A 17,516-nucleotide genomic window follows, 5' to 3' on the forward strand; every position below is an offset into this window, starting at 1 on the left:
AAAGTCCTTGGTAACTTGTTTAAAAAATATACAAAAATTGCTGATTACAGAATTATAGAATTGAAGTACTTGCTGAGGTAGTGAAAGTGACTTGGTATCTATGAGCCATTGTGTTGAAGGAGATCCTAAAAATGTCACTGATCCATCCATCCAACCTCTTCCAGGACAAAATTATGACAGAAAAGGTTTCCGTTTTTCCTTTAGTCACTCCAGAGAAGACAGTTTCATTCCCATGAGGATATACTTTGTGGACCTTTCTTAAGGATTGTCCTTCCTGATGACTGACCCGGGTTCTGACAGTTCCAGTGACTGCCCACCTGGCACACAGGGACACACCCACATTTGGAGCAAACCGATGTGGGTTCAGTCCCTCCTTTGCAACTGACTGACTGTGATTTGAACTCCAGCAAGGAATGTGCCTAAGTCCCTGAGCCTCAGCTTCTCCGTCTGTACAACGAGGAAGTATCAGCTCTTTCTCAGACTTGAAATGACGACTAAATAAGACTAGTAGTGCTATTAATTATGTAAAAGTAAAAACGGGCATGCAAGAAAAACTCCTTTATTTCTTCTTTCCCTTCTCTCACTCGAAGCCATTCATCTGACCACCCTTGGGGGATAAAAAATGAAACCAGGTTCACCTTGAAAAAGGTTGACACGTTTCTGCAGCTAAAGGTGAGGGTAGAGAAAGTGAGCTCAATCATTGTCAGTGCCCCTTCTCCAAAAGATGCTAATTATGTGGTCAAAGGAAGAGGAATTTCCCATAATGGAGGTCAAACTTGTCTCTACCTCAGTTTTTCCCTACCCTAAAAAGGGCCATAGTGTATGAGTTACTGTTAAGGAGCAAGTTACAAACACTGCACAGAATACGACACCATTAAATATGCGCACGTGTGTGTGTGTGTGAACACGCACGTGTGTGTAGAAGAGAATGGAAGGACAAACGCCACAAGGTTTACAGTGATTATTTCTAGATCTTGTGAGAAAGAGTGGCCTCAACTGTCTGCTGTGTTCTTTACCTAAATTTTCTAAAATTTTTGCCACGAGCATATAATATGCTTATTATAAATCAAATACTGAAATATTGAAAGAAGCTACTTAAAAGAATTCCTCTCCTCCCAAAGATGAAGAATTCACTTCGTTATGCATCTTTTCATAAAGGAAACCAAAGCTGCTCTGGAATGAGATGGAGGTGTGCTTTAAAGCACCTTCCTCTCCCACATGCCTCTGAGTTGCCACATGTGCCTGAGAAGCTTCCTCCATCCCATCCGCACTTCTCAAGGAAACAATCCCAAGGAGCCTCATACCTTGCAGATCAGCTCCAGGGTGTCCCGGGCAGTGTCTCCCGGCCGGACGACCGTCAGGGCTGGCTGATTATTCGGCAGACAGAACCAGGACGGAGTGAAATACTCATGGACCCAAATGTCACAGTCAGGATTGTGCTGGTGGACGCTAGGTAAGACCATTTCTTTCTCCCTCTGCAAAAAGCAATAAAGTTAGCAGAGCAGCAACAGTTGGTCTCTAATGATCTTAGACCCACCCCCCGCCCCCATCCCCAGATCGCACAGAGGGATTATCTATTCCTGTGAAAAAGAACCAAAGCAGAAGTTATGGCGGTGGTGAAGGACAAAGGAGAATCTTCAAGGCAAGGAAGAAATTACTTTATTGAAGGGTGGGAAATTTCTCAGATATGTAGTTGACCTCACACAGGGTCCACGACACACACAGGTGGGTATTGCATGAATGAGTGGGTACTGAAATTTGGAAGAAAGCAAGAAAGAAGTGGGCCATCCATTCCACTCAGCTGTATTGTTATCAGTTCCTTCATAAACGCATTTCGAATTTAGAATGGAGAACTCCTACAGCGAGAATGTCTGCTATGTGAGCTCTGTTTCAAAGGCAATAGTGAGGCACCAAGGAAATTTTTACAGAAAAGATGAGGTTCTAGTACTACCTTTTTACAAGTAGTATCATTTTCGTGCTTGAATTTGACCTCTGGCACAAATCTGGGAGAGAGACAGCTCCATCTCCCAGATGAGGTTTAGAGAACTTCAAGGATGAGCTTTACGAACTTCTTAGGCTGTTGCCATCACTCAATCCCCTACATCACTCTGAGGATCAGGGAGTAGCACCAAGGGTCAGGGAGTAGCACCAAGTCATAAGGATGGGAGAAAATGTGTCTTATGTACATATTCAGCAGCTGGGTTATATCTAAGCAAGTTAAACAGCTAAAACAGAAAACACTCCATCGACTGATGAAATACTAACAGCCGAATCTCTTTGAAATAAGCAAAGGAAGAATTATGTTAGGTTTCAGCAAGGCAAAAACAATATTGATTCTCAATATATGCTAAGTAATAAGCCTTGATTATTGGTTTAAAACCAGGCCACTGATAGGTAAATACATGTCTATGTATAAGGCCGGTACCAACAAATTATAAGCAGCGGCAAATTTCATACAAAGGCTGAAGTGGTACCATAACAACTTGCATATGTGAAAGAACAGATCCCAGAATGGGGGAAATATTTTTGTAAAGGCTACTAAACTAAATTCAGTTGAGAAGACAATTTCAGTTCTACCATTGAATGGTGGTGTTTTCACAGCTAAATTGAACCCCAGGATAGGAATTGTCAAAAAGCAATCGGCTTGCCTAAATCCCATTAACTAGAATTGAAATCGTCCCATTCTGTCCCCACATGCCACGTTAAATAAACGCCCCTTAGCACTAGATCAGCCGAAGTTTTACATCTAAACTGCTCTTTGGGAACGAGGCATTCTAAATGAGAAGTAGGATGAAGAATTACCCTGGAAAAACAAACAAACAAAAAAGCAGCACGGAAATCAATGGAAAAACTTTTGCAGTTTCCAGAATCTGTGCGTGGAGAGGAAATCCCAACATTAAAAGTGCACTAATAATGATATGCAAGATGAATTAGCTAACTTCAGAAATGGCTACGTAAACACCAAAAACGATACCTGAAATGCAACAGGTACAGCAATTTAATTTCATCCGAAACAGACGGGTGGGCAAAGAGAATGTCCTGGATGGGTATTTACAAGGACAGCCGCTTTTGTATCCATGATGACACAATCCAGGAGTAGTTTGGATATGAAAGGAAGAACGGGCCTGACCCAAGGCCACTCTTCTCTCCTTGCCCTTCACTAGCCAGGACGCGGCACGGTACTCTGGTTTCAGAGGCTCAGCTCCATCCACAACAGGGGTCTGAGCCACTGCTGACCACCGCTACTCTGTTGCATGGCAACTGAGCACTGACTTCTGTCATATTGATTCTGGGTCTAGGAACCAGAGGATCATACAAGGTCACGTTATCAACATCAGAACACCCATAACAAAGAGGCTGTTCGTATCAGTAGGTCGGACTTAAAACTCGGGATTGTCCATTAACTTAGAGGCTAGACAAAAGCGGCCCAGGGGAAAAAAAAAATCAATATTCTTCATGGGTCTTCAATCAGAGCCATCTGAAAACCCCTTGTAAGTCCAAGCACAAGATTGAGCCAAGTCTGTGAATCTTTAATCGAATACTTGTCTTGGGAGGCAAATGCATTTTTTTTTTAAAGAACTTATTATCAGAACAGTCTTTGGAATAAATGGGAGCAAAATTGCATGTTTTGGGCAGAGAGGGAGGGCAAAAAAAACTCACCTCTTGGGAATGAAAGTTATATATAAAATGAATTAGCAATGGCATAAAATGTTCAGCTCCCCAGAACCCCAATCTTTTCTTAAATTCTGGAGGGAAATTTAACACATTCAAATGATAAGTCATGAAAATTCTATACCAGCAGGAGAATGTTCTAATGGTAATCAAGTTTTAAGCATAAAATGCTTTTCTATCTCTTGTTGACCTGTTACATAACTTTAAAGAACTGATCACTTCAGTTTTTAATAACTGAGTCTAGTTAATTTTAGGATCCCGAGAAACTATGGCATTGTGCAATGTTGATGTACTTGTGGTACTTTTAGAAAAGAAACATGCGTTTATTTTTACCTTGCCATCTGGAACAGTGTCATCAAATATTCCCTCTAAAGACTTCTTTACAGCATCAGTTCCCTCCCCAAACACCTGCAAATACAAAAGTATCGCGTTAAGAAATGTGGGCAAGAGGGCAAATGAAACATGGGATGGGGACTGGAAAATGGGCATGGCTATTAGAAAACGTGAAATTAGTTTTCAGATGCACCTACATCAAATCCTAACGCGGGTAGTAAGTTTTACGGTAACAGATCATGTTCTTCTATCTAGATCACTTCCCATATCTTTGACAATTTAAAAAAAAACAAACCGTTTGCCTTCAGATCTGGAGAATTCACCTAAATTTTAAAAAAATGAACTTATAAAAGCAATGAATTAGATTTGTTCACGATGTAGAATTTCTGCTCTAGGCTCATCTACTGGATCAGATATCTAGCCAAAATAATCAGTTCGCTTTTTAATACTCTGTTGAGTAGAAATTGAGACTGGACATTTATATATTTTTAACTATAACACCACAGAAAATTCTTTTTTCATATACAAAACAGCAATTTGTCTATTCTTTGAAATTTAATGAATCCTGCTAACTTAAAGATACAACTAAAGTCATAATAGGGTAATGATGCCCCTGGATAGTCATGTTTTTAAAAAAAAATGTAGTGCTTAGCCATGTGGACATGAGAAATTTTATATATTGGCTCTCAACGAGCATGTACTGTCAGGATAATAAACCGATTAAGAAAAAGTCTTTGCCCCAATGCAAATGAGATAAAAAAAAAAAAAAACATACAATTTGTGTCCATTTCAAAGTACTAAATCAAGTACATTTCTATTGGTATGTTTATGGCTAAGCACTACATTTTTTTTTTTAAAATAACTCTTACTTTAAGAGAGAATAACAAGAATTGCTTATAAGATATGACATCGCCCTTTGATTTTTAAAAAAATGTGAAAACATTCTCTTAGATTTATTTAAATTTGCTTGTATATTTCAGCAGCAATGGGCTGTAACATGACTTGGAGCGGAAAGAATTAGAAGCACATGAACTAAAGCTTTTGATGAAAGAGAAGTTCAAACCGAGTTGCAAACTGGGAAGTCCTGACCGAAATCCTGACACATATACCTAGCGGTGATCTGAGTCAGCTGCAATGACATAGGATGCATAACAACTGACACCACCACCCCTCAAAAAAAGGGTAGAAATGCTGATGGCGAAGGCCCCCCTTTTGCAGGTATAATCAAGGGCCATCACGTCTCTAGTGTGATTTAGCTGATGAAATAATGGCTTTCCTTCAAATGATTTCTACTTCGATTTATAGAGAAGAAAAACTCATGGTAGCAAACTTAATGTTCTACTTTCCCCAAAGACCACAGAACCACAGCAGGCTCACCTGATCTCCTTCAGAGCCCGTCAAGGACACAGACACCCCGGGTGTAGATGAGTGTGCTGGTCAGCGAAAGACTTATTAGTACATTAGCTTAGGTTTAATTTCTCTCTTCCATTTCAGTCCTTCAGAAAACTAATGGCTAGTATTGTCAGAACAAATAATAAGGGATCTCTTTATCGAGTCGGTCAATCGAACTCTTCTCACTTAGCATAAGGGCTCAGAGTGAACGAGTCGAATCGGTAGTCGTCATCATGGCCTCAAGAATGCCCGAGGCCGCACTTTCTAGCCACTGCAGCCCGTGTACTTGACATTCTCCTCTCCGAAAGACAGATCCCTATGTTCCTTCAGTCCCTAAACGCTGAAGCAGTTCTGGGGCAAACTCGTTTCTCAAAGCCAAAGAAGGATGACAACGACAATGGAGAGAATGTTTCCTAGACGTTAATTCTAGCAGTAAAGTGGCCTTGGCTAGTCAAAGAGTAAAATTGATGAGGTCACAACCTGGTTTATCAGAGGCCCGACATTCAGGAGGTGCTGAGATCCCCTTCCAGCCCTAGTACCTGGGTAGTAGAGAGTCTTGGTGTTGAATGAGCACTCTCCGATTCTGCTTCCTCATACCAGTAGGCAGAGAAGCTGCTCACTTAACGTCAACCCCAAAAAGTCAAGGGCAAAGAAACAATCAGATTCCCCTGGAGGCTGCCCTTGATCTGGCGCCAGAGGCAGCTTGAAAAGATTCTGTGCTCAGGTGCCCACTTGGCTTCATCATCAAACCCTGCTTTTTTTTTGAAAGACTCGGGATAAACTGTGCACTTTCAGTAGGTCTGTAATTAACCAGGGTTTGGAAAGGATGCAGGTGGGAGACTGGAGCTTGGTGATAGACTAATAGCAGAGTTCAATGTTAGGCGTATACATTATCTATTTAAAGCATCTACCACAACTAACATCTTTGTGTCAACTAGTTGATTCTAAATAACACTCAGTGTCAGTGAATACATGCACATGCACACACACATGCGCATCCCAAAGTGAGGTAGCCATGGAAGCAATCTGTGCTTGCTTTTTCGTCCCCCCTGGTACCTACCTGATTGATGCTTGGGCGTCCCTGCTTCTTTTTGGAGGTAGTGTCCAGACCCCAAAGAGAAGAAAACCTGCTCCTTCGCTTGCTTGTGGATCTGGACATGGCCTGAGTACGTCGTCGGACTCCAGTTTCACCAGTGCGAGCTGCCACCTGAGGACAGCAAGGGGGGACATCAGCAAGACAGATGTGTCAAGACCACACACCTGGTCGTCAAGGACCCCACCGAGTCTCACCCTTCAAAAACCGCTCCTCTACCTGCCGCCCAACACCCAAGCATTTAATCCTTGACTCGTACACACTAGAACTTTTGAGGGCCCTTCCTGGATTCAAAATGTAAATGAAAACTTGACAAACACAATCATTGCCTGAAGTTGTCAGTAAAAATACATAAACTAGTAATAGGATATATATGTTATGTTTCTAAGAATTAGATACCCTTCTAGTCACAGGCTTGAACTCTTGAACTCAAACTAACCATACTTTCTTGATATTCTCTCCCACGTGCTACCGAGCTGTTTCTTCACTCTAATGAAAAAATGGTGCTTGAATATTGGCAAAAATAGTGAGACACCACACTTTGGTTCCTGTGATTCCATAGTAAGTCTAAATTTACCAATCTCTCCTAGTTAGTTTTCTCAGAATTTCATAAAATCATTTTCCTTATTAGGGGAGTAATAGTTGTCCTCCAATATCAGTCTTCCTCTTTTCCCAATCAGAGAAACCCCAAATCTACCTGAGCATGTGGCCACACAAAGTCGACTTATTTTGCATGGGCTTATGACTAAGTTCTGGTCAATGAGAATTCAGTAAAAGGTTTATCTACAGTTCCAGGAATCAATCATCCTCAAAAAGAGGAGGTTTTCCATTATCCTTCACTTTCCTCCTGCCCGATGACAGGAAGGCCTATATATTCGCTGGTCTGAGACATTTAGACAGAAATCTTTTCAAGGATGGCAGAACAAGACAGAAGAATCCTGGGTCTACGAAGATGCTAAAGCCACCTTATTAGCCTTGCGTGTCCCATGTTGAGGTATTTTGCTAGGAGAAGGAGAAGGAGAAGAAGAGGAGGAGGAGGAGGACGAGGAAGGGAGGAGGAGGAAGAAGCAGCAGCAGCATCAACTAAACTCCACTGAGGTATCTGCAAGGTCCCAGCAACCTAGACTATTTATTTGCGAAGGCAACACTCCAACTCTAAAACTGCCACTGTGATAACTGCTCCAGGAGACGCTGGATCACTGTGAAGACTCCATAACGTGCATCCCAGGCAAACACTCAGGCTTAGACTTTATCCCACAGGTTGCAAGCAAAGTCTCAGGAATGAGGAACCTAAGGGAACTTCTGCCAGGATGTCTCAATAAGCCACCCACGAGCTCTCCTTTCAGGAGTATGTGTAGCGAGTCAGACTTGAAATGAAACTTCCCCACCCGCTCTTTGTGGCTGGAGATGAATGTCTTGGAACTCACTTGTTGTCACAGATTCCCACACGGGCAACTCCCCAATATGACAGCTGCCAACTGGCAGCAACTCGGGGGTGAAATACTGTTGGGTACACTAGGGGCCTCCTCAGCAGTCAGCGTGTTGGTTGGAAGGCAGGCCTCTTTGGGGTTTTCAGTATTAACAGGATAAACACCCTGAAAAGCCGGGTGAGCAGACTGGCAAAAACCTCCACGTATAATAAAAACAGAAATCAAAACAGCTTCCCTGCAAGGGGATTAGGGGGAAGGTCTTGGCCCCAAATAAAAACAAGAAGATGAGAAAGCTGAGAGGTGTTGTATTTTCTCAGCTTAGCAGGTAAGAAAACTTAGATCATGGCCTGTGTTAATTTGGCATCCAAGACAGCGGTGAGAAAACTCCAAGCGCTCCAATCCACAGTTATGATGCTCCAGGTATTGTGGGGAAGGAAAACCACAAAACGAAAGGCGCATGTTTCCGTTAACTATGTAAGCATTTCCTCTATTTTCATCCTTCTCTAAGTTAAAGGTAAACGAAGGCTGTAAAAGGAATCAATGATAAAGTGCTGGCATACACCTGTGCTCACATGACAGTGTCTGTGTCAGGTAAGCCAATCATCAGAAAATGAGGCTAAGCACCAGTGAATAAATGGTGTTAAAGGCAAAAACCCTAGAGGAAAAAAATGTGCATTTGGTCCCATCGTGATATATCCATTTATAAATAGCTAAATCGATCCATAGATACACACACATGCAACATATACAGGCAAACACATACACATATTACTCTGTGTTCCTCCTTCATAGCATATCAATCAATATCTGTATCTATTGTTCTTATTTAATTGCTTATATATTATCCATCTCTCCTGTAAGATTCTATTATATATAAAAATATCAGAATATAAGACGGGAACTCTGGGCTGTTTGCTGCCATAACCCTAGATAGTAACTGACACGTGTCACACACACAAAAATATATGTGCTGGTTGAATGAATAAATTAAAAAAACATCAAAAAGCAAACACAGAAATACTACATAACACGGTCCTAACAATTAAACAGTCATCCTTTTGTTTACAATTTTAGAAAAGCAAAGCCTAGAAGAGAATCTCAAACAACCATAAATATTCTCAGTTACCAGCTGACCCGAGAGTCTGTTTAACAAATGGCACTTTATTTAAGGTTCGTATAGTAACTCCCCTAAACTGTTGGGGGCCTTGTAAACTGCAAACGGAACTGCTATCCCCACGACAATAATGACTCAAAATGAGCAAAGGGATTTAGAAGAAAAAGAAAGAAAAGAAAGAAAAAAAAAAAAAAAAAAGCTGGCAAAAGCCCGACTGGACAAGAGCTCATGAGTTTCTCAGTGATCTTTGCCCAGACAATGCCTCCCTTTGTGGCCAGAACCTGATTACTCTATCATTCTGCTCATCTGTGCAAACACGAACAATGATAACCTTCTTTCAAAGAGTACAGCGGGGACCCTTCAGTTAATTACTGCAAATCACCGGGCATCATGGGAAGCCTTCCTGGTGAAGGCTGCTTAAACTACAGCTCAAATATCTTCCCCAAGCCCTGTCGCCCTCACACCTCCTTCTCCTGAGCCCCCCACTTAAAAGGAGGGAGAAAAATGGACAAAGGCTAAATTGAAGAATACTTCAACCCCCAGAGGAAAAAAAATTCCCTGGGGTCAAACGACAATGAGAGGAGGAAAAAATAAATATCCAATAGATCAGACTGTAAAATTCCCTGCCCAGAGGAATAGTGAACAGGAATGGATGCCGGACAGGCTCGCCTAACTTGTTCTGTCTGCAGTGAAACCCCTCATGGAAAACAGACACACAGATGTGCATCACTGACAACAACAACAACAGCAAAAAACAAAGGAACAGAGAGCTGTACATACAGAATTAAATATTTTTCTTTAAAATCACTGACCAAAAAAAATCTCAAAGCGTTACTAACCCTCCCACCTGCCGTCTCCAGTTGGCCAGCTCATCCAAAGAAAAGGACACGCAAATCACAGATTCTGAGATGAAGGAAATTAGAAGGTCCGAAGACAAAAGATAGAAGGGTAATATAGTGGGGCTTTTACTTCCCTTTCTCAGAGGTTAGTTTCTATGGCTTTGAAGGAAATAATTAAAGTACAGAAGTTTTAGGTAGACAGCAAAAGTATTTCCTTCAAAATGTATCAAGCCCAGTAAGAGGAAAGGACCTTTTGGATGCTCAAGATTTAATATTGACACTGATACTGCCTCACTGGCATCACCTTAACAAAAATGCCCCCTCGATTATTACCTTCTTACAAGGAGGTAAATCCGAATTTGTCTCAACTTTTTTGCAGAACAGGCAAACTGAGTTTTGGCTAAGTTACAAATTAGTGTCCAGGTCTGAGAGGAACAGTCTTAGAGATACAAACTGAAAACTACTTGCAAGATTTATTCATCACAGCACTTTGACCCATCACCACTAAAATAAAATAAAAAAATAGGACTTGATAGCTATACCGAGAGGTGGTAGCCAGGGAAACCGAGAGCTGAGCTGTAATTAGCAGAACAAATCAGGATGCCAGTTTTAATAACTCCAGAAATTGGTTTAAGACTTCTTTAAAAATGTAAATCTACCCTAATTATCTGAATGATGATGGTAATCTATTTATAAAGAATACAAATGCCTCTGACTGAATTACAGCTCCGAATTCAATTGATGGGTACAGCTGACGTGGCAAGCCAAGAGCAGCAGAGCTAAGGTTTTCCAAAGCAGTTTCTGGAACCTGAGACTTCACATTTAATTCCACAGCAAATGTGCTAAGGTGCAGTACGTTTTAAGTGGGTGTTGACTTGAACACACTAAAACCGTATTACTCGCAGAGCAATTTTTGAGAAGGAGCCAAAAGTAGATAAAGCTGTTTGCAATTTAGCTAGTACATGAAATTACAGATTGCAAACACACAACACAACTATACAATCTGCCGCTCTGGAGGTCAGATGAAAATTCTCTTCCCCAAGCAAATACATTGGTTGGGCTGGTTAAGTCATAAAAGGTCTTCGTTTTCCTCTAATGCATTAGGTGTTTATGGCCATGAAAACTAGGATGAAAATAAAATGTAAAGAGAGATCGCCAAAGAGATCTGGGTTTAATATACACCGTACATGTTTCCACGTGTTTGTGAGAGAGAGAGAGAGAGCACACATTTATGTATGAGAGAGCTCTCTACTTACCATGTCTATAAAGTTAATATGAAAATATGTATTTGGGTTAAAACAGAACCCATCCAAAGATGCCATAAGTTATCAATAAACACTACATGCAAAGAGATCTCTTAAGACAATACCGTTCATATTTTCTTAGCACAATAACTTAGGCCCCATCAAGAGAGGCTTAAGTAATCAATTCTGGAATAGAGTCAAAGGAAGATTTGCATCCACTGCAGAGAGAGAACACATCAGAAATCCACACACAGCAGCAAACTAGAAAAATACCTTAGAGGCTCTTATCAAGTCCTGCTGAGGATTAACAGTCAAGATGAATATTTTTCAAAACTACATCATCTGCTACTCACCAGGGCATGAAAAGATGATACAGAAAAGATTCCAAGACGGCCCATTGCCACTTTCGTTGGTCGGCTTGCAAAAGCAAGGAGCCTTTTGGGGTTTGGCAGCTCCCCACCTTGGAGGCTAGCTAAGTAACACCGGTAACGAAATAGGTCCATTTGGAACTGTTCAAGATTCTGCTCCCAAACGAAGATCTACAACAACGAAAATAAAGGGGGAAAAATGGTGAGGAAAGGGGGAAACAAGCGTTAATTTTATCCTACACAAATATTACAAATGTATACGTTGTAAAGGTCTTGATTTTAATCCTAAGGGAGAAACGACAGGTACCATAAGTGTCTTAGGTAAGAGAATGTCAAATATTATTGTTTTCACAACTTACGTGTTTTCCTGCAAAGATCTATAGCCATAAATTCTGAATGATACATAGGAAGTATATCGTTAGCTGCTTTGTGTTCTCCCACAGGTAGAAGGACACAGGTCTATGTTTGCAGGTAGTACAAGGTCCATCAGCTCCAGGCTCTGGACCATACACCCAAGGCAGAAGTAAAAAAAAATGTAGGATTTTCAGCGCTGGAGAATTATATGACTTACCAAGAGGTGGCTTTTCATGGGAAGACAAAGAGAAGAAAAGTGAGGTGAATTAAAGATCTGAGGCAAAGAGACCAAGAGGTTTTGGGAAGAGGTGGATGGCAGAGGGTACAGGGTGGAAGTGGAAGCCACTGCGTGGTAGAGACGCAGTCTCTGGACTAGGTGGTCCCGACCATAGGGTACATCGCCACATTTCTCAAAATGGCAAAATAATCCTGGCCTCCTAAGGCTGATGAGATGTTTAAGCTGGATAATGTAAGAATAAGACTCGGTACAGAGTCTGGCCCATCGCGAAGGCTTGGTGATGTGGATAATGATTAATGGTTCACACCTACCTCTTTACTTTGACTTAAAATACAGTGTTAATGCACACACATGTTCAGAGCACTACCCACAACAGCCCAAAAGTGGATACAGCTCAAATGTCCATCAACAGATGAAGGGAGAAATTGTGGCGTATACATGCAGTGGAATAGCATTCGGCCATCAAAAGGAAGTCCTGACACATGCTACAATGTGGACCCATCTCCAAAACATCATACCAAGTGAAAGAAGTCTCATCAAAAAGAAGGAAGTCCTGACACATGCTACAATGTGGACCCCCCATCTCCAAAACATCATACCAAGTGAAAGAAGTCAGACACGAAAGGTCACGTGTAATGCAATTTCACTTACATGAAACATCCCGAATTGGTAAATCCATAGAGACAGAATGCCAGGGGCAGAAGGGAGAGCCTGCTTACCAGGTATGGTTTCCTTTTGGGGTAGATGCCAACATTTTGGCACTAGATAGAGGCTATAGATGCTCAACATTGTGAATGGACTAAATGCCATGGATTGGTTAATTTTATGCTCTATGAATTTGGCCTCCATTAAAATATATATACAGCATCGAGTATAGAAGGAAAATATAGAGGGAGAGAAACACATGCCATCAACTGTTCATTATTCAAATTCCTTAAAAGACATTTGTTCACATAATAGGACAAAGTTTCAAAGCACTACTAGGTGGCTCTGACTGACTTGAAAACAATTGAAGACGAGGCCCAAATGTCCTCTATTATCTCAATCATTCCTTTATAGCATGAAATATACTTACGCTGACCGACAGCAATTGCATTCGCACTTTTCAAATTGCACTCTACCTTCTCTAGATTTAGAATCCTAAGTTTATTGAGGGGGTCAGGAATGGGCCCCCACCACAGCTCCAAGTCCCCCCGATAACACAGGGAACGAAAGTGCAGACTTTCCAATTACACAGGTGCCGAGAACGGCACACCAGCAGGAGCGGAAGGCTCGTCTATTAGATGTTTGTCTTCCGTTCAATGTGATATTGTTCCCTTTAGCTCATAACAATCAATGGCGCACAATGGGCGAGGAAAACTGACAGTCACAACAAAGAATTCAGCAGCCAGGATGACAGGCTGACAAGGAGGTAACGGATGAAGTTTCGGGCTCCTGAGACAGCAGAAAACCTTGAAAGACCTAACGATTTCACCCACGTCTAACCACAGAAGAATGATTACCTGATCTAATATAGTTTTCTTCTTCTTTGAATCGGTGACTGAAGACAGCTGCATCTCACCCATTTTCTTCATCTTCTCGTCCATATCAATCTTTTGTTCCAGTTTTTTGATTTCTGACTTCAGGAGCCGGAGAGTGTCTTCTTTGTGGTGATGCCTAGCGACCGCAGCTGCGCAGGCAGAGTGGATGGCGGTGATCCAGTTTTCCAGCTCCGTCTGGCTGGTGGTCTGTAAGGGGGCAGGTGGGGGACAAGAAGAAACAGCCACCTCGCAGGTTAGTGGAAATGAACCAGTGCACTTCCAGACAGGCTAGGGCTACCAGTCAAGGTGACAGGTCTGGAAACCCCACAAAGGAGGCCCACCCTTCTGACCTCCTCCGTCAGATCATCAATCAAGTCAGTCAGTCTTGGGTCGGACACCACCATCGCCAGTCCCCAAGGGCTGTCCAGAATAAAGCCACCACGTCTGCTCACCCAATATACCAACTGAACTCATCTGCTGCAATGGACTAATCGTTTATGTCCCTGTCCTCTCCACCCTCCCAATTCAAGCACTGAAACCCTAACCCCTGATGTGATGGATGGTGTCAGGAGGTGGGGCCTTTAGGAGATGGTCAGGTCATGAGGGTTGAGCCCTCGTGCAGGGGATCTGTGCCCTTAAAAGAGGCCAGAGAGCTAACCAGCCCCTGCTTCTGCCATGTCAGGAAAGAGCTAGAAGATGCCGTCTATGAATGAGGCAACAGGCCTGACCAGAACCCCAACACGCTGGCAGCCCGATAGAGCTCCAGCCTCCAGAATGATAGAAATAAATTTCTATTGTTTATGAGCCACCCAATCTATGCTAGTTTGTCACAGCAGCCCGAACTAAGATATCTGTACATGGGAAACTTCTACACAAACAGCTTGGTTTCTAGTTAAAAGGGTCGCTATGAAGCAAAGGTCAGTTTCCAGAGAGGACCAGTCAGTTCCAAGGTGAGAGTGAGGCAGAGAGACACTATCGGCCAAGAAGAACGCCACGGCCCCGCCCTGAGTGAACCGCTGCAACCCACATCCAAAGGTCCTATCCCAGAGTCGAGCAGCAATGACAAAACTAGGGCTGGGGAAGGAGTTCAAGGCGGCCAGAAGCGAAACTGTCTTAGGGGACACCTGGGAGTATCTAGGGATAGAGGCCGCCCAGCAGCATTCCAGCAGCTAAGAATGGCCGGGTCAAAGGGGGATATAAAGAAAACCTTGGGTGACACCTGCCGATGGGCAGGACATCTCAAACCGGGATTGCTGTGACTCAGGGTGCTCTGAAAACGAAAGGGGAAGACCGTTCATGTGCGGTAACGTGCTATTAGTAACTTTTTACGAACTCTGTCAGTGAGTATTTATAAGTGTGAGGGGTGCTACACTTCGCCAAGCATCCCCTTAAGCCCAGAGGAGTTTAATAAACGCTCAGAAGTTAGCTCAGCTTAAGAAAGGGTTAATTCGCCACTTCAATACTAAAGTAGCTGCCAACATCATTTTTCATGCCTGAAACACACTGATTTTTTTTCCTGAAGCATCGTCTTAGTTTCCTAACTTATTTGAGTGATGGTTTCAAACAAAATTAAATACAAGTAGCTGCCAACATCATTTTTCATGCCTGAAACACACTGATTTTTTTTTCCTGAAGCATCGTCTTAGTTTCCTAACTTATTTGAGTGATGGTTTCAAACAAAATTCTATTATCAGGACCCCACCCACGCATTATGCTGGCTACCGAAATATAAGTCAAGGTACAACCGCAGGTATCGAGATATTATTTCTGAATCTTATCAGTTTTGCCTGCCACAAAAAAAACTGCATCAAGTATTAAAAATGGTGTCTGCCAAAGGAGCCATTGCACGCTGGACCAACCTAAACAATCCAGTGGTTGTTACGTTTATAACAAAATATTTACCTATGTCTAAAAAAAGACTTATACACTACACATTCTCATAAAGAAACAGCCTAAGAACCACCTGAAAAGCACATGGCATCAGTTTATGAGACCGAGAGAAGAGATGAAGACACTGGAATTCAAAGGTAAACACTTGTAGGTAGAGAAACTGAAGGGGGAAACGATCACGTCTGCATATGAGATTCATCTTTTAAAAATTCTTATTTTCATTACATCCCTAGGACTTATTCATCTTTTAACTAGAAGCCTGCAGCCCCTGCCCACCTTCACCCATTTCGCCTACCCACACCCTCCTTTCGCTGTTTAAAAGTTAAAGATTCAGCTTCAAATTCTTAATATTAATCTCCTCTTAGAAAGTAATGATCTTACATTTTCTCTTCCCGTATTGTTTTGAAGTGACTCAAGAAAAGCGGAGTTGAAGACTCTCTCACATTTGGTAAAACCACGATGCTTGCGCCTGCCTAGTGCAACCTGAGTGTTTGACCTGCAGTCTCTTGAGGTCTCAAACACCAGCAGGTATTTTGTTAGGTAGGGTTATTCCTCCCTCTTTTTTTATTTATTAGAGAAGGGATCAGCTCAGATGGATAAACAATCTAGGAAGAATTCTTTTCTAAAAGAAACACTTCCAAGAAGAAAATACCAAGCGTCGGCTAAGAGAGGGGGCAACCAGAATTCGTACTTGAAGCCGGCTGGAGAACGAACTGGTTCAACTGCTGTGGAAAGCTACTTGGCACTGCCTTGCGACCCCAAAAAGGCACCCCTGTGCACAGACCCAACAGAAAGGCATGCGTGTGCTCATGAAAATATTATGAACCGACACGTTCGCAGCAGCACAATTCCTAACGGGCAAAACTAAAAACTCTCCAAACCCCTGTCAACAGGAGAATGGATGAGTAAAGAGTGGTCTAACCGCACAGTGACATCCTCTGTAGCAACAAGAATGAAAGACCGGTAACTACACACCACCATACAGATAACTCACACACATAACACCGAGGAAAAGCCAGACTCACATCCGTACGGACTGTAGGATTCTATTTATGTGAAGTACAGACACAGGCAAAAACTCATACACACTGAAGAAGTCAGAGAGCAGTTCTTTGGTGAGAGTGGGGGAGGGAAACAGGAGCCTCTGGGCACAGGCCGTGCTCTGCTTCGGGGTACTGGTTACGTGGGTGTGACATGCGTGTGTCAAACTGGTGAAACATCATCAAAATGTGCACTTTTCTGGGTATATAGTATACGTTATTAGAAGGTTTTTTTTTTTTTAATCCTTCCAAGATACATTACCCTATGTTTCACATGCAATTTTTCTATAACTATCCTCAAAATGTTATACTTCAGATTTCATTTTTCATTCAAAGTTGTCCCTATAAGATCGTGAACAAAGTTCAAAACAGCACGGCTCTTTCAGCATCACTCTGGCCCCACGGTGCCTGGCACTATTTGATGAACAGCTGATTCCTTGCGAAAAGACTCACATGCCTTCCTCTTTGCATGTACAACTCAATGGAAACACGGAGCTTTTCGACTTGAGGCAAGCTGGCGTTTTCACCCATTTTAAAAGGACACTGTGGGGGAGTTTCAGATAAAATCCATGAAGAGCCAGCATGTGGCACTCAGCAGGACAGGTGTCCTGTACAGGCACCTGGCACTCAGTGCTCAGCGGAAGGTCCGTCTCCACTCCCCTCCCCAAGACGCTCCTCACTCATCTCTGCCTCAGTGAGGACTCTCTGTCCCCAAACTCTGCCACCCTAATTAGTGCAGCGAGGAAAGGAAATACCTACAACCCTGACAAAATATCTGAGGAACAGATGGAAAGATCTCAAACTCCTGATACCAGCTCTGCTAAGTACAAGAAGTAAAACTCAAAACACAAAGGAAAAATATTCATCTAGAAGGGGCCCAGGTGAGCATTGTATAGTCAGAGAAACTTAAGCTCAGAAAAATTTGGGATGACAGGGTAATTTATTATAAAACCCAATCTCTGCCAATCCTGTACTTTTTTTTATTTAAT

At 42.3% G+C, this 17,516-nt stretch overlaps 1 protein-coding gene across 1 annotated transcript in view; it reads right to left on the reverse strand.

Moving 5' to 3' along the window:
- The window catches only part of TIAM1 (T cell lymphoma invasion and metastasis 1), a 327,269-nt gene that overhangs the window by 70,331 nt on the left and 239,422 nt on the right, over positions 1-17,516 (reverse strand). The window contains 5 exon segments of the mRNA XM_015586534.2: positions 1,305-1,475; positions 4,006-4,080; positions 6,458-6,604; positions 11,471-11,656; positions 13,580-13,804. Coding sequence (XP_015442020.1) covers positions 1,305-1,475; positions 4,006-4,080; positions 6,458-6,604; positions 11,471-11,656; positions 13,580-13,804 — 804 coding nt within the window.

Source organism: Pteropus alecto, unplaced genomic scaffold (assembly GCF_000325575.1).
Source record: "Pteropus alecto unplaced genomic scaffold, ASM32557v1 scaffold81, whole genome shotgun sequence".
NCBI classification, from domain to species: Eukaryota; Metazoa; Chordata; class Mammalia; order Chiroptera; family Pteropodidae; genus Pteropus; species Pteropus alecto.